The 23,252-nt window shown below is 38.9% G+C and overlaps 1 protein-coding gene across 4 annotated transcripts; it reads right to left on the bottom strand.

Annotated features, from left to right (window-relative positions):
* Positions 1-132: 132 nt before the first annotated feature.
* Positions 133-19,894, bottom strand: PPP1R26 (protein phosphatase 1 regulatory subunit 26). Of its 4 annotated transcripts, XM_072430915.1 has the most exons (5): positions 19,726-19,893; positions 15,582-19,022; positions 5,530-5,638; positions 4,244-4,334; positions 137-2,475 (listed from the first exon to the last, which is right to left on the bottom strand). In XM_072430915.1, exons 2-4 carry the CDS (start codon positions 18,968-18,970, stop codon positions 4,269-4,271), a joined length of 3,564 nt encoding a protein of 1,187 aa, XP_072287016.1. In that variant the 5' UTR covers positions 18,971-19,022; positions 19,726-19,893; the 3' UTR covers positions 137-2,475; positions 4,244-4,268. The 4 variants fall into 4 exon arrangements, 2 of the variants coding, with proteins under 2 accessions (XP_072287015.1, XP_072287016.1); XR_011923452.1 differs by having other exon boundaries at positions 135-530; positions 2,295-5,638; positions 19,726-19,894; XR_011923453.1 differs by having other exon boundaries at positions 135-2,475; positions 4,244-5,638; positions 19,726-19,894.
* Positions 19,895-23,252: the final 3,358 nt, after the last annotated feature.

The raw sequence follows: 23,252 nt of genomic DNA, 5'->3' as shown, positions 1-23,252 counted from the left end.
ATGCAGGAACACGCTCCCAATGGTAATCCAGCTTTAAAAGGCTACAAATCTATTCATTTTTAATTTTGGGTAGATTCTGATTTTTGTATTTTTATGTGTGAATATAACTTAGTCATTAAAAATTGTCCACCGGTTTTTAATTGTTTTACTTCTGTCTGCTGCCAGCATGATGTGAGGGAGTCTCATGCCTTATGGGGGCATTCTCTCCAATTTCTCATCAGTCTCTGTACCTAATGTCCCCACCGCTGTAACACACTATTACTGTATGTTTATAGACTGGGTATGTTCCACGGTGTTGTACAGAACAGGCTAGTCATTTATATTAGTCCCTGCACTACAACACCATCATGCTGTCAGACTAGAGAACAATAATGGACAAACATGAGTGAACACATTCTGAATAAACAGAAACTTTATTACGCAAAACATGGATGTACAGAGAAAGTGACACTGTTTACACCGAACGAAAATGTGGGGACTTCCGATTCACCAAAAACATTTTCATGTTTACAACACATCTGACTTGTGAGCTAGAAATGAAGAGGCAGAATAATAGTGTTATAAACCCGAGTGCTCAGTCAGATGTTTCCACTTACCTGGGGAAAAAGGATTCCATGAACAACATTATTACTCATCTTTGGCAACAGTTTTATTGGGTATGAATGAACCCGACATTACAAATGAACACAAGTTACACAAGTGATTATTGGTTGGTACAATCAATTACTACAATCACTCACTGTATGTAAGCTAACAGACTGAACATTGTAGCTACACTGGGCATTACTACAGAGCCCTGACTTATAAATGACAGATTGTTACAGAAAAACCTAGTAGACTAGATGCTATCTGCCACAGCTAAAGCTCACACTGATTAATTCCCAAAAGCAGTGCTTTGACAGTGACACGTCACTGTGTAAGATGCCATGAGGTGTTCTCTGCCTGGGTCTAGCACTTTATACAGGAGTTGGCAATGACAGCCATAGGTAATTGCTGGGAGCTTTGGCTGTGCCAAGTAACAGCTGTCCTGACAGGTTCTCTTCAACTTGTGTGGGATAAGAATTGCTTTCTCACCCAGCCAGCAAGTAGATTTAAATCAATAATAATTGGAATAATAAAACTTGAATCTGACAGCTTGTTATCAATGCAATCAATACTACTATTAAGATAAATACCATTGTTAATCACAGCCTTCATAACAGTAACCCATAAACCATATGATGATCTGCAAGGACTTCTAATTCTTCTTGCTACATAACCAAAGAAGGGCAATCACATGCAGCCTTTTCACCCCATGCTTCTGTAAGACAGAAGAAGGAGCTCTTTCTTTGTGGATTCAGCTCCATACAAGAGGACAACACTCTTTAACTAATGTTTAATTTACAAAGCAGTGACATTGATCTGATATTCATCAAACATCATTCTCTGATAAAGAACCATTGAAAAATTGGACCTTGAAGACTGTGCACCATGTTTGGTGATGTCAGATTCAGTGCATTATAAACCAACCCATAAGAATAAAATAGTGAAGCAGATTTTTTCTGACAGTTTGTGGTGAATAATTAGAAGTGATCTGTAACTGTATAGCAGTCCAAATGAAAGAAAAATTTTATTAAGTACCAGGAATCCTGGACACAACACTAGTAAAATAATATAAAACAATAAACATTACCAACATTTTAAATACTGCTATTTACGCAGCAGCTCATCAAGCATGAATAGAGTTCTTTGCAAATAATGAGTAAGAATTTAAGGTATTTATCACCTTGACCAACAGCCAGTTTTAACGGTTGATCTATGCTGTGATAATTTCTTGTTCTGAAGTTCAAATATATATAATGGAGAAGAAGCTTCAGACAGGCTGTCTGGGAACATTCAGACTCTCTGGGGACCAATACCACTTACCAGGTAAGTGATGAAACTTGTTCCTGGGAAAACTAAGAAGGATTTTTTCTCACTTAGGAGTGAATTCCTTTCACAACCAGAAACTCAAGCAAAAATAAACAACCTGTCAGGTATTTTATTAAAAAAGAAATGAACAAAATCTGTGTGTCTCTGTGGAATTATACTGTTCTGTATACCTGCATGTTTTAAATAATATGCTTGATGAGTGCATATAACTAGGAAATGGAGGCATTATGGGTGATGTCACCTGACCAATGAAAACCAGGAGAGCAGAATAAAACTACAGTACAATGACTGGAAGACATTGAGAAACAAATATTATCATAGCTGGAAAGTGGACATCAACATCTTGCAGATCAAAATAAACAATTGTACTTTTTCCCAATTACCTTCTTAGCTCTGATGTCCCAATTCAGAACACAGAAGCTGTTCTGCCTTATCCCCTTTATTAGTCATCATGTGATGCAAAAAAACAACTGGAAAAGAGAAAACTGGCTTTTGATTTTCATAGCCTCATAAGGACTGAGTATGAAGAGAATTTACATGCAGTTGTGATGTGAATTGCTTCTCCTGGAATAAAGGACAGAATACTCAATAAGACATATACAGGACCAACTACAATCTGTTACAGCCTGCTAATGTTCTAGAGTTATCGGTGAGCTTCATACACAGGGCTTTTTTTTCTTTTACTTTTTTCTTTTTTTTTACTGAACACTCAAATAAACCTAACCCTAATTTTATATTTTGTAACTAGAAGAGCTGAAAATAAAGCTTTGAATTCTGTATCAAATGCCTATAAACACTTGAAACACCAATGGGCCTATTTATAAAACCGTGAGTCTAACAATCACCGAAACATTCTCATGTACAAAATCAATCGCTGTCATTTGAAAACATATGGACCTAGAGGACTCTCCACCAGATAATGTTTCAGTGAATAGCAGGTTCACTGCTATATAAATTGACCTCCAAATGTTCCCATCAGATAGTGCTGTCTTCCCATAAACTTCAGCTCACAGCTGTCACCAGATGGCAAATCTGGGTATTGCCACATGGTCCACTGGGAAACAGCTGGGAGCTGCGCTTAAACATTTAATGAAAAATTAACAATTTTTAGTAATCAGAAAGATGGATTTTAAAGTAATAATAGTGAAACACAACTGTCAGATTGCCATGGGGTAAACATGGTAAAATACAAAACATAAGGCACAGAAGAGTTGATGGCCAAAGATAAGAAATATAACTCAGTTTCATCTCGTTTCCATAAGGATTTACAAATGCATGTTAGATTTACAGGGATACAAATTAACCTCTGGTGAACCATGAACAAAAGTAAAATGTTTAGGAATGTGTGGCATCTAAAACATGTCTTATCTATCAAAGAGAAAGACTGCAGGATCGTATAATAAAATGACCTATCTGCCTGGTATTCTTGTACATCATATTTGCTAAAAAAAAGTACTGCATATATGTAAATTTCCAGTGGCCTGTTCCCTCCTCTCCTCTGGCAGATGCAATAATTCATACACTTCCAGGTGTGTTAGTACCTGCTACCTCAACTGCTTGCTGGGGTTTCCCTACAGAAGGATGGTATTTATTTAATTTATACCTGGACTTTTGCAGTGTTTTAAGATCTATTTTACATAGCTTGTTAACATTTACACTAGGTGAAAAATATGCTGTGAAATGTAAACAATAGAGTCTAGTTATAAAGCAGTGAATCTAGCATTCATTGAAACATCCCGACATAAAATCTTCTAGGTCTGTGTTTTTTTATTTGCAGTAATTAAAACGGGCAATGTTTCAGTGAATCTGACATTCACTACACTGTACCATACACAGTCTGAATGAGCTTTAGGGACAACACTTCAGAGGAGTCTTGGTAAGACACTACTTGCAAACCTGTTTTAAATGCAAATTGTTGAAACAAGGTAATTGTTTTCACTTGCTATATGAAAAGTGTGGTGGGAATGGATGTAGCAATGTAGAGAACATTCCTGGATTATTGTTAATAATATTAATAATAAAAAGGAATATTTTGATGTCTAAAGCAGTACAAAATAATTAGGTTAGTTTTTTTTATGTTAGAATTGCTGAAGAAAATGCATCAATCATCCTAAGACATGTTGGAGGGGATATCCTGAGATATTTTATATAGTTTTTTATGACAGTACCTAATCCTACTGTAGGTAGTAGTATAGCCCAAAAGTTACACTTCCTATGTCCCTCAATGGTTGAGAAGGAGAAATAACACCTGCTTGTTTTAGCATATCTGAAAAGTATGTTGCCAATATTAGCATTTCTCATTGTTGCAAAGCCTGTTTATAATCTTACTTGCCTGTCAGCAGCTTCTACAGCATAATCTAATTTTGCAGCTTCTTCATCAGCAGCTGTGCGGTCTTCCTGTGTACGGAGCCTGATTTTTCAACCTAACAATAGAAAATATTCAAATCTGTAATCACACACCCAGTGGACCGAACACCAAAGTGTCGCAGGTGTATTTCTTTGTTGTATTTGTCTGGCTAACAAGTCACAAGGGCTTTCCAAGTGCAAAATTTTATTCTCTATACATCAACTTCTAAACTAAGCAGAGAGCAACATTTATAAGTACACCACAGTCAATCTAAGTTATTTTTTCTTTACATGTATACTTAATTGTAACATGAGTTGTATAGTTGTATTTATTGCCATTCCTGAGTGTTGTTCTTTATGACAATGTCAAAGTCTTTGTAGATTTTTTACAGTATTCTTTTGATCTTAGACAGCCACATCTGATGACACAGAGTTGCAATGAAAAGACTGATCCCTACTATCTTAAACCTATCAGTTGTATTCCTAGAACAAATCTAATCTAAGCATATAGCATTGAGATCCTACTGGATTTTACATGGCCCTGAAAAGTATATCTGATGTATATACTTTTCTATTTTACAGGTGTTTTAATTTTCCTATTGGAGGATAAAATGTTATAGTGGTTTACTGGACCATGCCATTGCTTGGTGCAAATCTCTAGATTATTTTTTGTGTCAATGGTTCACAGAAAATGGCTCAAATTATTCTGGGAGCCTTTTTAACCTGTAAAAGAAACAGCGCTTCAATGATGGATCCATAGGACTGCAGGGCAACTCTAGAGACTGTAAAAGTATGGAAACCAGTTTATTTTCTTTTGAACCACTGCTTGGGTATCCAGTATTTTTTTTTTATTTTTGTCCATAGCTACTGACCATTAGGCAAATGTACTTTTTGCATTTGTTCTGATGTTTTTCAACTGAAAACGTTTTGAAGTATATTGTTAACTTGGGGGGAATTGGTAAATTCAACCACAATGTTGACATTTTTGCATATCCCCAGGAGCAGGATTGCTTTGGAGGACACGGTAGGGAGGTGAAATACTTGCATGTGTCACTGCAAAAGAATGACAAACACAGAGCAGATGAGTGTCTTCCTTGAACAGTAGGGATCCTGTCAATGGTAAATTTTCAAACAATGCAAATTTTTTTGTTTTTGAATCTAGAGTGTAAAAAGCATACCTGTAAATTGCTTGGTTGAAACAAAAATGTTACCTTTAGCATGTTTTCTACACCAAACCCATAATGAAGTAAAGACACATGATTTTCCCAGTACCTTAGATGTCCTCTTACAAAATACTCTGTTAGAATTTCTACACATTTTCTCAGGTGACAGAATAATATAAGGTTCCACTTTCCAGCCTGGATCAATTGGTGACCTACAACTGCAAAGATATAACACAAAGTGATATGTCACAAGTAGGCTGAACATTACATGAGAGTCTTCAAACACAAACAGTCCAAAAGGCAGGATGACAGTTCATACAACTTTTTTTGACCATTTCCATATTTAAAAAACTTTGAATGTGAATAAATAACAGAATCAGTCTCATGCCAATAAACAATTGAGCAAAGGGTGAGTGAGGGGTTATCTTAACCTATTTATACCTACAAATGTCATTACCTTAAAGTGAATATATCATAAAAGAACAATGAGGACTGCTATTTCTGGAAATGCTGTTTCCCAATAGGCACATAGATAGGGAATGCTGATACTAATTTACAGAATGCTTGTTTTGGATCCATAAATTTAAATACCTAATCAGAAACAAATATGCAATTAATATTTTCAAGAGGACAACAGCAGACTTTGGATTTTTTATAAAAGTGTCTATGCTAGATGATTGTTGCTTGTGTCAAATGATTGTAATCATCTCAGGGGAAAATTTAGTGTGTGTGCAGTGATCCTCTGAAGTCATTAATCGATCCACCCTGACAGATCAATGAATAACTGAACCGGAATGTCCACAGTACTTTCCTACAGAGAGCACACAGCGGAGTGACTTTCACTCGTCCTCCACTCCTAAAACTGAACAGCTCATTTGTTCTAATGTCGCGGGAAAAGATCAGGAAAGATTGTTATGAGCAATATTAACCTAATGTGCACATAGCCTTTCATGAAAGTAATTTCTTTATTTTTGTTATTTCTGTATTATTCCAGCATGTAACAAGGCTTGCATCTTTGCAGGAGCTTTCTGCAATGAAGACCAGACAATACTGCTCTCTGTGCTTGTACAGGGTGACTGGCCTTGTACTCACCCTCTGTATTCTTCTACAGGCAGCTCTGCTGAGGATTTTACACTGATTACACCAACACAACATGTACAAAATAATATCTGGGTTTGCTAAATGGAGTATAAAGAATACCCCTGTTAATTGAGGAATATACTTAAACAAAAGTTTTTGTGGGCAATTTTAGTTCATGTACACAAGAAAATATAGAAGTCTTATTACAGTTACACAATGCAAACATGCTTCCACTGGGCATTGCTGTGTAAGGAGATTTTTAATCCTGTATGAACAGGTTAAGGACGGTCCAGCTGTGTACACTTTATTTAGGAAAAAAGCTTGGTTCAGTACCCTCCAACATGTATGAATGGTCACTGAAGCGGCGTAATCTGCCGTCCTTCAGTTGTCTGCTTCAGTAAGAATGTGCACTTAGAAAAGCCACTGACCAGTTACAGTATGTGCGGTGCAGTAAATTTAAAACACTGATATACAGTGAGAATAGAAGATCATCACTTTTTCAGTATTCACATTTCGTTGCTTTGCAGCCTAAAATCGAGATACACACAGAAACATATTTTTTGGCTCAATGCAAATTATACAATCCAAGTGAAAAGTATACAGTTCAGAAAAGAGAAAACCAGAATCCCTGAGATGGATGAGGGTGGGGGATCACCACCTGTTGCCCACCTTTGTTTACAGACTTGTTGGAGTGCAATCAAATTGGATGATGCCTATAGGTGGACTGCAATCTTCTAAGTCAGTGGTCGCCAACCTTTTAGACCTCAAGGATAACTAACTTCATGGATGCCAGACCGTGCATGTGGGGGGACTGTGTGTCACTCAAAGGGGGAAGACACTTCCCCTAGAGTGACGTCATGATGCCAGAACCCACCCACTCTCCCATTGCAGCTCTGAGCCTGAGATGGGAGAGTGGGCGGGTTTTGTGCAATACAAGGTCCAGAGACTGCCCACCGCCTGAGCCTGCAATCCATACACCCGACATAGTCCGCGGCTCCCTCACCCCAGCAGGGTCCTTTCTCGTGATTCTGTCATGTTGCAAGTTGAATCCTCTTCCCATTAACATCTTTCTGGCAGCAGATTTTTCTTGTGAATTTGATGGTATTTTGCCCTATTCAGTTTTAGTTCTATCCTGACATGCTCCATTTTTATTGCCACCCTCCCATACAAGCACTTGTGATTGTGTTGTGACATGCACACACCCACTTTTGCAGTAAAGTAAATTCCTGTAACTGCTTCAAAGTTGCCATAGGTCTCTTGGTTGCCTCCCTGACCAGTGTTCTCTTAGCTATTTAGCTTGGAGGAGTGGTCTGATCCATGGAGGATCTTTGTAGTGTTAAACACTTTCCAGTTCTTAAATGTAACGTTACTGTGCTTCTACAGATTAGTAAAGCCTTTAAAATTTGTTTGGTGTCTATCTCCTGATTTTTGACCATCTATGACTTTATATTATAGCTATTATAGCTTTCACTTGGATGTAATAAGTTTAACTGCGCAACCATGGCTGGTAAAATTATTTTCTTCTGTCGTCATTTCAGGCTGCAAAGCAACAAAATGAGATTTTTTTTCAATACCCACTAGAACTAACAACTTATGTAATTGTACTGCATAATAACATTTTGCTATTACAAAACTGGATTCATTTGTGCTGCTTTTGTAGTCCTACTTTACCTAAAGTGTATCTAAATCTAAAAAAACAAGACAGCTCCTATCTTCTCACTTTTGGTCAATTAGATATATCACTGAAAGCATTGATTTGACACGGACAGAAATCTTGTAATAAGTTCCTGTGCTGCACCTACATTTGTATTAATCTATGCTATCTCCGTAAACAAAACACAAAAAAAAGAAGGGGGGTCCTCTGCAACCCTAGCACGCCCCTCCAAAAATGCAGGACAAGTAGGTTAACTGCAAAATGTTACATTTTGTTCTTGGGTTAAGATACACTTTATTGTATAAATAAAAGTATTTTTTTTAAAATACATAATCTAAGCATAGGAAGGATAAAAACTCGTTTTTTTGCTGAATGGTGAGCCCAAAACCTTTATGTATATGTATTGGACCATATTTTAAAGGCTTCTTTTTGATACAAATATAACTAAACATGATTTGTAACAAGTTAGGCTACCTACACACTTGCAAAGGTTCTCGTCTGATAATCGGCTCAGGGCCGATATTGGACGAGAATCTGGCGTGTACAGCGCCCGTCGTCTGAACAACCCTCCAGGCAGATTCAGGGACGATAGACGACGAATGATCTTAATGGAAGTGAAGGAGAAGAGCGCACAGCAGGGTGCTGCTCCGTCATTCTCCCCCTCCTATGTACATGTACATCACTCGTTCATGCATTGTGCAGTTGATTGCCCGTGTGTATGCAGCCTTAGTCTTAATTATGTTAATCTTTTAAATAATATTGATTGGATATTGTATGTATGATCCCCTGCATGTATATCTGTGCACTACAGATAATAGGCATATTTGTATCCTGGGGAAAAAGTAATGCTGAACTGTGAATCAGGCAAAGGACCCCTGCTTTGGGGGCGCACCAGCCAGTGATGCGGACCATGTCCCTCGTAAGGATTGCAGGCTCAGGGAAGTGGGCAGGTTGTGATCTGAGCCCAGGCTCAGACCTGTGATGGGAGAGTGGGTGGGTTCTAACATCATCACATCACTATGGGGGAAGATCCTTCCCCTTTGAGTGACACCCAGCTCCCTACGGGTGCACAGTCCGGGGCCAGTAATTTTAGTGATCTGTTGGTCCGAAAATGTTCGCGACCACTGTTCTGGATAATGGTACTATAACTATGCAGACCAATATGAAGTTCCCTTTTTTTTGTTGTGTGAAAAGAATTTCTTCTCTACGTTGTTAAATTCAGGATGTAGCTGATGTTTACTGCCTCAACATTATATCTCGTTACATTATCTGTGTGCCATATCTATCTACAAAGTCTTGCCCAACCCTAGTTAAACCTAAGGGGTAAGGGCTTTAAAGCGGAACTAAACCCAAAATAAAAAAAACATTTTTAAACCCAAAATAAAAAAAACATTTTTAAACCCAAAATAAAAAAAACATCTGCGGGAATAAAGCATCTTTCCTTTATTCCCGCAGATCAGTCTATTTGTTAGGAGTTTTTTTCCTTTGGGTCCCGCGTTGTCCCAATATCCATCTTCGATGCAGACACTTCCTGCGTCACCCAATCTCACTGCCCAGGATTGAGATCTGGTAACATAGAGGGGAAAAAAGATGGTCAATCTCACAGTGCATTAATAAAAGGGCTCCTTCTGCAGATGCCAAAAGCCTCCCAGGATGTGTGTTGTAGGTATCTCGGGAGGCTTTGCGTCCCCATTGGGTCTTGATCACCGCAGCTGTGATACTCACCAGTCCTTATCATTTTCTTCTTCTCTTGCTGTAGATGGTCTTCAGCTACCTTTTATCGGTCAGGCTGGGATAAACTAATTACCATGCAGGTGTGGGGGAATTCAGTCATGTATTCCTAGCACAGGCAGGGGAAGCCAGGATTGATCGGTATACTGGCAACCAAAGGTGAAGCATCTGCAGCTCAGCTTTTATTGACAGATACCCATCAAGAAGGTATGAGGGATTATTGCAGAAGGAACATCACCTGTCCCTTTCTCCCATAATGACCTGCCTGATTGTGGCTTTTTAAAAATGGAATTTTAGTTTAAGGCTTATCAACAGCTGCTCTGTAACACAACAGTAATACAAGTGTTAAATCAAACATTTTGAACCTATATCAGAATAGAGGGAAAATCTGCCAAAGGGACATATATGCACACAGTACCTGTCCTAGAGAAAGTCCTCCCACAAGAGAGAGAAATACACTGCCTCCCTGGTATGTCCCCCCCCCCCCCCAAACAGCTAATAAAAGGAACTGTCCCTAAAATGCCACAAACCATTTGAGGATGCACTACCTATTACACCACTACCCTTTCAAAAAGTTTATTTTAGATACACTTTAGTATTCTCTTGATAACACCAAAGATTTAACACACAGACACAAATCTTAAAGGTTTATTAGGTGTACAGACTGCACACATGTAATTTTTATCTGTTAACAAAAATTTGAAAAAAAGTTCTGGGAACTGGCGATGCACAGCATAGTCAGTACATATGTACACAATAAATTACAATCCTTCTGATAAAAGGGTTTCATTTTTTTTTTTTAATTTCCATCAAGTAACAAAAAACAAACAAAAAAACGGGAACAGACAGGTATTTGACTTCTAATTTTCTGTTGTGTTGGGAGGGGAAGTTTACAGAGAAAACATGGCAGGTAGGGGGTAGTATGTATCCAGAATAAACTCTTTAACCCTGTGCTGGGACATTCAGTTCCCCAAAAACTGGAGGAAGTAGGATTTAACACAAAGCTGGCCATCTGGTAGAGTAGCAGTCAAACCGGGTAAGCTAATGAGAGTACGACATGACTACTAAAAAAAAAAAAAAAAAAAAAAAAAAAAAAAAAAAAAAAACATTCAACATCTACAGAGGAGCAGGGGTAACAAGCAGCCACAACTTCAAAGCATACTAACCAACAAGACCAAACTGGTCATAAACACTAAGTGCATACCAGTTGCTTTCCAACTCTGCTCACACTTTGGCTTCTGAAAGTTACTGAACAAGACCTCAAAGCACCAGTATAGAGCTGAAAAAGCTTTATTACTGCAATACGACAATGACCAAAATATAGTCCTAAAATCTAAAAGTGTAGGCCAACGTGTTGAGTATCAGCAGGAACCAACCCCATTGTATAAGTAATAGACCAGTAAATTATACTGGACTCTTTAAATATCTCATGAGCTGTTCAATTTCCCATCTCCACCTAACATATACACTTAACTAAACCAAGGGGTGTCTTTAAAATAAAATATGGACCTTGTGTTGATATTGGAAAATATTTTAAAGTGCATATTGTCAGTATAGGTCCACTTTCAGTGCAACATGCTATAGTGATTTGCTTTAGAGATTAGGAAATAGGAGGACATGGTGTCTAATCTTGGTATACATATATGATTTGATCCTGATATCTGATCCTTTGAGTTTGCTGAATAACAGTATATAAACAAAAGTTCTGAAAAAGCTTATCCCATAATATTGGTGTTCATTCTGTAGGTCCACTTGAGCTACTAAATTGCACATACTTTAGTAGGATCCTTTACTAGGTGTATATAAAGGATATTATATCAATTAGGGCATGAAATATGACATGTTAATTCTTAACAGCCCTATCAAAGGGTAATGTATTCTGTCAGCCACACAAATTACTACCTTATCGTGCAGTCCTAGTATAATTTATTACAATTTGGTAAAAGCCCTACCTAAATAACCTATCAAATAAATATCTAATTCAAGCAGAGGTTTACCTACATGGTTGATATAAATCTATTGAGGACTACAGATTGTAAGGTGTGTGGCCACACTGATTGTCTAATATAAACTTTGATATGTAAAAAAAACAAAAAAAAAAACGTAGTAAATTCAAAGTAGTAAAGTAAGCAATTATTACTACAACAATTATTACTTAAACACAGCAGCAACTCAAATATTCCTAATAAAAATTCCATAATGTCATCTTCTTCTAAGACTTATTCTTTTTTTTTTACAATTTGTGGGTTTAAAACCTCATTTCCTAATAGATATTGCCTTCAAAAAATGTTGCAATGCGAACTGCCTGAGTAGCCAGATTACATTTACAACTACACTATAGTGCACACTGCTCAAGGATTACCAATATATCCACCTAATATCATTTTTACATTCTTTCCTACATGTCTGGCTATACTTTTAAACAGAGGTCCTTGATCACAGGCTGCCTCATTTATAACAATACTGTACTCATATAAACACTGCCCCCATAAGGTGTACACAGGTCACCTCTGAGAACCAAGGTTTCAGAGCTTCCAAGATGGTCAAAGGCAGTACAGACTGTTTTTGGTACAACCATGAGGTCCAAGGACATTCAAGGAAAGTCCCACCCAAAAGGGAACAAAAAGGATTTTTGATGCTGACAGAAATCCAGCTCATGGTGCACAATATCCTAAGTCATGTGCAGAGAATCACCCCGGCAAAGTCTGGTGATCAAGGCAGATTTGGAAATAACCAGAATGAGCAGTGAGCCCAGTGACAATTGCAACCTCTGCTAACCCTGTTTCTATACTGAGTGCTTGTGATTTCTAAAATTATGTATCTCAGTATATTTGTGAATTGCCATTCATGCTAAACTGCACCTCAATGCACATATCTAAATGTCCCGTGTGTTGCAATGTGCCATTTTGCCAAAATATTGTAGATGGGATTTTATTGGGCCGCGATCCAATTTTTGGTCTATAGGTCTTGCCATACATTATGCTTGACAAGCCTTAAAAGTCTTCTGAAGGACAAAAGCATCAGAGAGCTTTCTTAGTTTCTTTTAGTACACCCTACTGGGAAATGAAAAGCAAGACATACATCTTAAAAACAAATTAAAAAAATGAGTGCAAAATAAGACCTTCAAGTTTCAAAGAGGCTTAAACCCCCCTTCCCCAACAAAAAAAACACCAAAAAACAAAACAAAAACAAACAAACCATATTTTCAAGGCATTTAGGCAAAAGTTAAACGGGGAAAAAACAAACACAGATATAAAAAAAAATACCAAACTGCTATATTTACATGTATTTTCAATTTACAAACCTTTTCTTTTTATTATGGAATGTTCATAGACCAAAGCTTTCAACAAACTGGCATGTAGCAGCACAAAGTAAAAGTGAGCAACTCAAAATGATTACTTTGCACACATGTGACAGAGCAAACATTGCAGAACAAAATAATATGATAATAATGATAATTCTGTTGGTCAGGGCTCCTTGGTTTTTAGAGACCAAGGCATGTTCTCAAGAACGATCCTTGAATGCAAGCACTATGTCTGCTTCTGCTGTATGGAAAGGTTCACTTAAAAAACAGAAAAACTTTTGAACAGAAAAATATTCTACTGGGCTGGTGATTTGTAGCTGGGTCAGGAGTGGGTCAGTCTGGTCAACTAAAAAAGAATTTTAACTTCCAAAAAGGAAGCTATAGCAATAAGTTATCTTTACCTGTGTAACAAGAACAACATTTTATGTAATAAATTAAAAATGGCTGGAAGTCAGCAAATCTTCTGGCATTATGGAAACCCCTGCATGTCCTCAAGGCTCACAATTATGTTTGTCTTCTGAGCTGCTGAATACATGATGCCCAGTATTAAAGAATACATCATGGAAAACCTGCAAGTCTATACAAATTTTAAACTGCCACCCATCAGATGCCACCATGGTGAAACACTCAATTCCTGTGATGATCGGAAGACAACATGCAGGAAAAGGAATGTCATGACAGAGTGGATGCCACAAGGATCAACAATCAAGACAGATAAAGAAATTTGCTGACAGAACTTATGTAAACATCTATGGTGGTAATATAGAGTTACCCTTATAAAGGAGCTGCAGTAACAATTTCCACAATGTGAAAATTGTGAAAACCACTTGCATGGTTACGTACTGTTACTGCATACATATGAAATATTTGCAAATTAAAGTAAAACCTGCATGGATGAACCAAAAAAGGAGTCTTATTATATAAAGCAGTGCATCTAACATTCACAAAAATATTCCCTGGAGAATTTTAAACGTTCATGTGTTTCAATGGCAGTAATTGATTCTCCCAACAGGTAATGTTTCAATAAAAGTCAGATTCACGGCTTTATAAATAGACCCCCAAGTGTTAGCTGGGCTTGAGTCTTAATATCCAATTTTGTCACTGCATCTTCAAAGGGAGTATAAAGTAAACTTCAGGCTCTTATTGCATACCCTATAGATGGTAAAAAGAATAAAAGTTTTAAATTGCACAACAGAAATGCACCATGATAAATGAGAGTTGCCTCTACCTGAGAATCTACACAAAAAAAGACATGTCTTATTGAGAGCCAATTACTGAAACAATTATTGGATGTGTTGTACTACTGGATAGCACAAAAGACATTTGTGTTTTCATTTGTGCAGGCTTGTCTGTTCCATACCCAATTCACTGTGGGGAAAGAAAAACAAAAGAAAATAGGGTCTAACGTGTAATTACTCACACATTGCCATTTAACTAGCAGGTTTTTATATCCTAACTCTATAACTGTGCAGGCTTTGTTTATTGTGTATCTAAAATTTCTGTTTATGTCCAAAACCGAAGGGTGTCCTTAGGTCTGACCACTGCTTCCCTGTTAAATGCCTATCCCAACACCCTGTTACAGGGAGTAGTAGTTGTTGGATTTTAGATGGCTTTTGAATAGCTCTGAACAAAAGCTGGAGCATCAGACAGGAAAAACAAAGGAGACAAATATAAATATTTCATTTGTCCAGTCTGTACAGTTATGTAATATTATCAATCATGACACTTTGCTGCTCACCCACCAGAAAGGTTGCAGACTTCTCTTAGCCAACTGACTAACCTCTGATTTACATTTAACATCAGTTTGCAGACAATATAAAATATCTGCAAAACCTGTCTTCTGATACCACTGCTCAAATTCAGCTGTTTACACAAGTCCACTTGAAGGAGCACATCACCTCTCCTGTGATTTTTTTAAAATGATTCTACCATTTAATGAAATAAAAAACAAGTGTAAAAATATGCAAATATTTCTTAATTATCATGCAAGTTAGAAAACTTAGTTTAGGTATTACATGATGCAAGTGACATTAATGTGCGCTAAACAGCGGAACACAAAACAAAAAAAAAAATCACATTACTTTAAAAAAAAAGTTTACCAACGTGTAATGGTGCAATTTATGCAATTATTAGCGCCTAAATTACACAAGCCCTATTAAAAAAAGGCTCTCTTCTATGCCAGAGGATGACATCCTGTGACCTTTTGGAGGTTAAGGAACAACAAGCCTAGATTGTGGTGCATGTAGGTCATGTAGTTCCTTAACAATAGGACAACAACAGTTTGGCCAACTCAGTTCCCTAGTTTATGAAACTAATGCTGTTGAATGACTTGCTTCAATGCTCCAACTATTTACAATGGTCCTATACAGCTCTAAGTGACTTAAGTACTTACATGTTTCCTTTCTTAGCTGAGCTTCCACTGTTCGAACTGACACCAGAACCTGCCTGTACATCACCTGCCGATTTGTCTTTAAGATTACAAGACCTGCTGGCTATTTCTGTCACTGACTGGCTCTCTTTTGTTGTGATACCGAGAGGCATTGCCTCTCCTGCTGTGCCTGGAATATTCACCACAATCTCACTGCCTCTATTTTGCTGAGAAGGGAAAGGTGTGGTACACACAGGGGTATGAGCAGATACCTGACCTTGACAGTACTGTATACTCATTAAATTGAGTCCAGCGTCATAGGTGGCTGTGTTTATCGGTAGACATAGTGCAGTAGGAGCATCCTTGACCACCTTAGTGGTTACAACATACAATGCAGGATGAACCACAGGGGCATTAAGAGAAAAAGTAGGAGTTTGGACAATTTTAGGCTGTTCCAAAATTAATGTCTTTTTTTGGACAGGCTGACAGGCTCCCAACCTAGTGATATTTGCCCCAGGAGTATAAAGTTCTGATGCCATTCTTGTTGAGCTGGCTTTTCCCAGGAGGAGCTGTTTGTCTGTTCCTGAAATGTACTTAAGACCGGCAACAAAGTTTCCTAAAATAGGAGAAGTGCCTTGTGCTCCATTGACTCCAGCTTTTACAAGAAGTCTTTCTGGAGTGGTCTGGAGAACTTTTTCAGCTGGTCTCACCACACAGTTTTTCTCTAGGAAACATTCTCTCTTTACAATTACACTATGTACAGGAGTAGAAACCTTGGGCAATTCTGTAGGTGGTCGCTGTATAAATCTGACTTGGGGTACATCTTTGTAGTCCTGCATGCGCTGTATCACCGCTGGATGGGATACAGGTACATGTGAGCGGTCCTTTTTCATGACCTTTTGAAGTATGGTCTCGGTCTCTGAACTTGACAAGACCCTGGGTTCTGGTTTTATTGATGGAGGATTACTTAGACTGGCTAGAGAATCATTCTGTGCTATGACGCTTAGGCTGGTGACAACAGGAGAATCCTTTTGCACTACACAAAGTTCTGCAGATTCTCGTGCACGTTCTGCCAAAAACTTCCTTATCTCTTGCTCAATGCTATCATCACTGTCCACGGAACTACTGTCTTGTGCTTCAGGCAAGGTATCAGGCAAGGCACTACTCAAATTCAATGGCTTGTCAGAGGCACTGGTTGGTATGCATTCAGGTTTATTTGGTGACAGGTCTGAATTGCTTGCAGTGCTGCTCTCCTCTTTGATTTTGAAATGAGACATTAAAGCCTTATCTTGGCTGTTGCTGGAATTTACAAGGCAGCTTTTAACAGCAGGTTTAAGCAAGCAGTCCTTTAAATCCACACCAGTGCCAAGTGATTCTAGAGTTCTGGTGGTGGTTTCCCCAAACCTGACCCTTTTCTTACACTGTGGTTTACCATCCTTTGGTCTTTTTTTGCATTTTCTCTTGGACCGGAGGAGGTCCTTTATAGCGGAATCTAAATCCTCATCACTGTCTAACGAACTGCTTGTATCTGCACTAGGGATACTTCTTATCTTGTTATAAGCCTTCCGTTTTGTTCCAGTTATTCCAGGAAGTGACACAAGGCTTTTGGCTGCCTCTTGAATGATATGGCTGGTCTCTTTCAATTTGTAAGATGCACTGAAGTGCTCATTTATCTCAGCTTCTGTATTATTGGTCTTCAAGTCTTCAGATGGAAAAGACACTGTATTTGTAATACTTACAACATCTGCATGCTTCTTTTCACCCTTCCCCGCTATATCCTTCCGTACAGTTTTGCTTTCCATTAACTTTACCTTTTGTGACAAAATTTTATTGTTGGACAGTGACTGTTGCTTACGTTGATCAAGTCTTTGCTGATTTGGAGAGAACAATTTTGAAGAAGCCGTGCCAAACTTCTCTGCTTGTGCTTTATGGGCAAGAAATGTTCGGATCTCCTGCTCTATGCTGTCATCACTGTCAACAGAGCTGTCACTAGCACAAGGGGATTCTGGTTGAGCAGATCTTTTTTGAGAAATTATGTAAGTATTTTCTGGTTGAGAAGGCAAAATTGTTTTAGAAATGTCAAGTATTGCTTCAGCGCACATTAGCTCTGCAGCTGTTTCAGCTCTGCGTGTTGCTTGTAGTGCAACTTCATATTTTGAACTGCTGTCCTCCCCAAAGTACAATGTCCTTTTAGTAGTTAGGGGATGACAGCTTGAGGTGTCTTGAGATGCTGCATGACAGCTAGAAGGAAATTTCCTTTTTTTGAAGTCTGTATCCATCTGTGAATCTGGAGAGGAGCTTGTATCTTGGCAGTGAGAAGTTACAGTATGTGTGACAGTGCTTTTTGCCTCGCTCTCTATAGAGCACTTATGACCCACAGTAGGATTTTCTTCTAGCCTACTCTTTTCTAGCTGATAGAGTTGAATTGCTTCCTCTATGCCATCATCGCTACTGGAGTCAGACAGCTCCTCAAAATGCTTTAGGAAAGCTTTATTCTCCTGTTCAATTAGCTTAACAGAGCAAGACAAAGGTTTGGGGTACATACTAGTTTTAAAAATTTCCGTTTTTTGCTTGGAACCTTTAGACTGCAAATTAAGGCTTTGCAAATTGTCAGGAAAACCCTTGATCCCTTGTTTGGAGCCTTGCTTCTCCACAGCCTTAAGTGGCTTTTGCCTTGGTTTAGCAGTTGCATTGCTCTGGGCAGTCTTCTTGCCAGTGCTAGGATCACCTGCAGTATTCTGCAACTTCTTTTGATTCAGAAACTGCTCAATCTCATCCTTGATGCTTTGCTCAAAGGAATCATCACTGCCCACACTTTCGGGAGAAGAGCAACAGGAGCGGTCCAAAGAGGAAAAAGTATTGCAGGTGGTAGTTGAAGTAACCATCTTAACAGGTGACTTGCAAGCAGGTGAATCATCAGAAATTGTTCTTACCTGCTCAGAATTACTATCACTAGTGCTAGAGTTTTTAGTGATGACAGTGGTAGAGGAAGCATCTGCAGTGCTTTTATTTTTCAGATATTCCTGAATGGCTTCTTCAATGTCTCGGTCGACAGAGTCATCACTATCTGAATCCAGTGCTGGAGAACTTTCCTCTTTGATGAATTGTGTAGATAAGGTAGAAGTAGCTTGGTCATTTGTGTGCCCTTTAAAAGGAGCAGCACTGGAATTTAGTCCTCTTTCATGGTTTAATTCCCCCTTTCTGTTCTTCTGCATAATACACTCATGTTCAGCTCTCACTGCACAAGAAGGTTCATCACTTGGTTGTCCATCTATAATGCCTAGAAAGTGTGGTGCTTCATGTATCTGTTCAGAGTGACCCAGTGAAACAGACACTTTATGAGCAGCTTTGGGTCCAAATGGTATCCATTGTTTTGGAAAGGCTGCCACTGGAGGAACATTCACCAGGAACATTCTAAAGCAGCAGGAATCTGCAAATATTAGCAGCTCAGGAAGATTTTACATCCTACAACCAGACAAAAGGAAAAAAAAAATTTAGCGAACAAGCACAAAATTGAGTTAAACACAGCATTACAAGCCAACATAGCATGATGCAATAGTATTATTCAGAAAACTTTCTAAGAGACTAGGAGATTACCTATGACTGAGGTAAAATGATTGCTGAGATCAGTTACCAAATGGCAAATTGTTTTCAACCTAGGGCAGAAGATTTAGGAATGACACGTCTACTTTTTCTCTACTTTTTTCACACTTATTTCTTTTATTGTGAATAAGGATAGAAAACGCCAAGCTGAGAAAGCTGGGGAAAAAAATCAATAATGTGTACAATAATTATGAAATAAGAGGCCGTATAGGCAGAATGAAAACAGTGACCAGCGAGTGGCTGCGGGCACGGTACGAGAGCAGAGTTCAGTACACAGAGCAGAGAGTGGAGTACGGGGAACAGCTTGGAGCAGTGAGCGGCATTGTGCACATTGGATCCCCCTGCAGGCTGGATGAGGCGGTGGAGCAGGGTGTACAGCAGGCCACTACTGACCGCGCCGTGTGGAGGTGGAGCTGGTTACACACAGGAGGGCTCTGGCCGGCACAAAGCGCAAGTCCGTCTGTGGCTCACGCATACAGGCCAGCGAGGGCGCACAGTCCGCCATCATCAGCCTCCTCTTTTCTCGTCACTCCAGTGCCCCACATAATCTTCTAGGTTCACTTACCCATTTTTTCCACCAACCGGTTCCCATCTTCCCCTACTCCAAGGCCTGACACAGCAGACAGCTTGCCACCGTCCCTTCTCCTAACCAACACGCCGCACAGGAGCGCGCACGTCAAGCGCTGTGCGTATAATACGGAACCCCTCCCCTCTATACAATCACCCGCCGTCTCAGCCCTGTCCTTCCACTTACTGTAGAAACCAATACTTTGACTTCTCGTCACCTTTGCCCGCCCCTCTCCTGCTGTACGTGCCTCGCCTCCAATCTGTTTCTGTATCAACATCACCCCTCATTCATCTTCGCGGCCCCGCCTTATTCTAGCTCCTTACTGTTACCATGGAGACCATGTTTTGGCCTGTCACTAAGTAACACGATATCCTCCTCACTGTATGAACAATACACCCAATGTTTAATGAACTCACAGCTTTCCCATTACCCCTGCATGATATAAAAACAACCACCACCAAGTATAGAAGCTCACATATTCTGTGCCCATGATATATATTCTTTTAAATGTATGCATGCACAGTTATATTAAGGACTGAGTGTATGTAAATTGCTGCATTGGCCCAATCATGACAGGTTCTCTTTAAAGTGACCATGTGAGGTGTTTATCTTCGAGGGATGGAATAATTATAAAGCAGATGGAAATGGGCCAGTGCTAAAAATATGGAGCCTTGCTTATTTCTTGCATTATAAAACACCCCAAGTTTTTGGGGATCCCCACAAATGTTGTACAGAGGGACAGTGGCAACATACCAATACCCAGAATTGTTAGAAATTTTTTCTATTTTATTTCTAATTTTGTTTTTAGCTATCGTTAATTTTAAAACTGAAATTTCATGAATGAAAAAATGTGCTTACCTTTACTAATGTTAAGCCCAAAATCTGTCTACAAACCAAAGCACAGCAAGTTCCACACTGGCTTGGCTTCGGTTTTCTTTCTGGTGCTCGCCTTTGTGTCCAGCCTGCACAGCCAAATACTTTCTTCTGGGTTCTTCTCACCTGAGTTCGCAGTGATCAAGCACATGAGATCTGTGTGAGCATAAGCACTTTTTTTTTGTTTCACTTTATAAGAAAGCCCCTGATGAGGTCGGATCTCAGGCATGCGCAGAAGGAGCAGCCCACAGCCCCCTGGAATATGTGGCGTATGTATCTCCCTTTTCGTCCTTACTGCTACTGCTAAAATAAGGGGAAATCCTCCCAAAAAATGTATAAAAAAAGGAAAATCCCCACATATTTCTATTTTATAAAAAAGATAATTACCCTTTTATAAAATGGTAAAAATGTTACAATAGGTGCTTTAACCCATTTAAAAAAGGGCCCAATGTAACAATATGATGCATGAGAAGTTACAATATGTACACCTGCACCCAAATGCTGCTACCAAAACTCATCTATTCCCCTTCCATACCTCAATATGCCCCTCAATCACCTCCCTAAGCCTATAATGTACCCTATTCATCTTCTGTTTCTTTATATTACCTCAATCACTTATCTTTATCTTTAGTATACATCGATCCCCTTCTATCTGTTTTTTCTTGCTACTTACCTCTGTTGTACCCTGATCACTGACTCAATTAATTTGTCCCAGTTTAACAAAGTACCAAAGTAATCCTCTTTCTCTTTACCCCCCGAATATTTATCTGCCATTTCTTTGTACTACAAGCTCCCTGTCCCACTCCCATACTCCAGTTTCCCCTATACCAGAGGTTGGAGGTCCACGCCCATTGTTTTTACCCCTCCCACAGCTTTTAGAGTATAAGCAAAACCTATTTTTAAAAAGTACTGTTACTGTACAATCATTCACTTTTAGGCAAATGTAAAAAAAAAGGTTTGCACCAAATACACAGTGACCCTTTTTCTGAGACTCTTTACATCCACCTCTAAAGTCTATGGGTATATTTAAACTAACTCTTTTTCCATTTTGCAAAGGCTGATATAAAGCAGTCTTCATGACATGCCTTTTATTTTAAAAGCCTCCTGCATACCCCCAACATTCAATTCTGAACTATTTTTGCAAATTCAAGACTGTCTTCTTACATACTAGGCCCACGTGTCCTTACAAATAGAAGCACTCTGGACTTTGGAGATTCATGATAGGAAAACCACATATTTGTAGGAACCTAAAAGTTCATTGTAACTCTGAATGACAGCCATTTAGCAATCTTACAATGGAAATAGTTACAGGTAGTGCCCTGGTTAAGGACATCCAACATACAGACGCCTCCTATATACAAATGGGTTTCCCTTAAGGAGGGGGGGGGGGGAGCAGTTTGCATGACTTGCAGCAGAAATATTTTGGTAAACACAGCTGAGGTTGTAGGTGATCTTAAGGGAGTGAGCTCTTTCTGAAACTCTTGTTACTCTTTAATGATCAAGACAAACTCTGCAGCTCTACTTTTTGCATATCAAAGCACAGCTTGCTCCAGAAGTTAATAATTTTTTAGACTCCATAAAGATTTTTTTTTGCTTTGTTTGTGATCAACAGTGAGGATTTTTTTACAGTAACTGACACCACGCTGCCTAATAATATGTTGAAACAATCATCTGTTCTAATTGCATTTATTAAAATAATGTACCTGTTCCAACTTACATACAAATTCAACTTAAGAACACATCTACAGTCCCTATCTCGTATATACCGTATTTTCCGGTGTATAAGAAGACTTTTTAACCCCGAAAAATCTGTGCCAAAGTCGGGGGTCGTCTTATAGGCCGGGTACTTACCAATCCCCTGAAAAGGGAGAAGATCCGAGCTCGGGTTACCAAGAGTCAGTGTCTTCGGGGGAACGTTGTGAGCTATGCGGTATAGATTTATATGCGTGGTATAGAATATTGTGATTTACAAATCAGCCACTAGGTGGAGCTGTGTGACAATTCTATTATTAAAAGTAAAAATTTTCTGTTACTGTTTTTTTGTGCAACAAACTATATTTTAACTGGAAAAGCTGGGGGTCGTCTTATACGCCCAGTCGTCTTATACGCCGGAAAATACGGTAACCCGGGGACTACCTGTAGTTTAAAAACAAGTAATGGGCTCAGGATACTCCTCACACATTTGCACCCTATTGGGGAGACCTTTTGAAAAATCTGTACACATACCCTTTTTGTGATTCCCGGTTCTGGGGTCTTGACATCATCTTTATTCCTTTCTTCTGAAAAAAAGAATGGAGGTGATGCTTAATTTTGCAACGCGTAACACCACAAAATGACATTGTGCCACTGTCTGCAGCATTCTCCAGTATGCAGGGGTGGGGGTCAGATCCATGATGCCCAATACTCATAGAAAGTGGGTAGGATGACATTACCCAACAAGCAACCAAGAAATTAAATTTATCTGGATCAACTAATCAGAAGCCCAGTCATGACAGGAGGGGTGACTACAGGGCTGTGTGCCCAGCAATGGACCAATGATAAACCCTCAAGCTGAAGAGAAAGGAGATTGTTGCAGCTGGTTTTGTTACACTGGGGAACAATTTTGAACACATTTTTGACATCAATTTTCAAGCTTATTTACACTAAAATAG

Source organism: Pyxicephalus adspersus, chromosome Z (genome assembly GCF_032062135.1).
Source record: "Pyxicephalus adspersus chromosome Z, UCB_Pads_2.0, whole genome shotgun sequence".
Lineage (NCBI taxonomy): Eukaryota > Metazoa > Chordata > Amphibia > Anura > Pyxicephalidae > Pyxicephalus > Pyxicephalus adspersus.
The sequence above is the reverse complement of the archived record's forward strand: the minus strand, read 5'-3'. Positions and strand labels throughout refer to the sequence as shown.

Coding starts and splice junctions, on each gene's coding strand:
- PPP1R26 (XM_072430914.1), bottom strand. CDS start 18,970: ATGTTCCTGGTGAATGTTCCTCCAGTGGCAGCCTTTCCAAAACAATGG. Junction 5,639..15,581: donor TCAGCTAAGAAAGGAAACAT/GTAAGTACTTAA, acceptor ATATCTTTGCAG/TTGTAGGTCACCAATTGATC.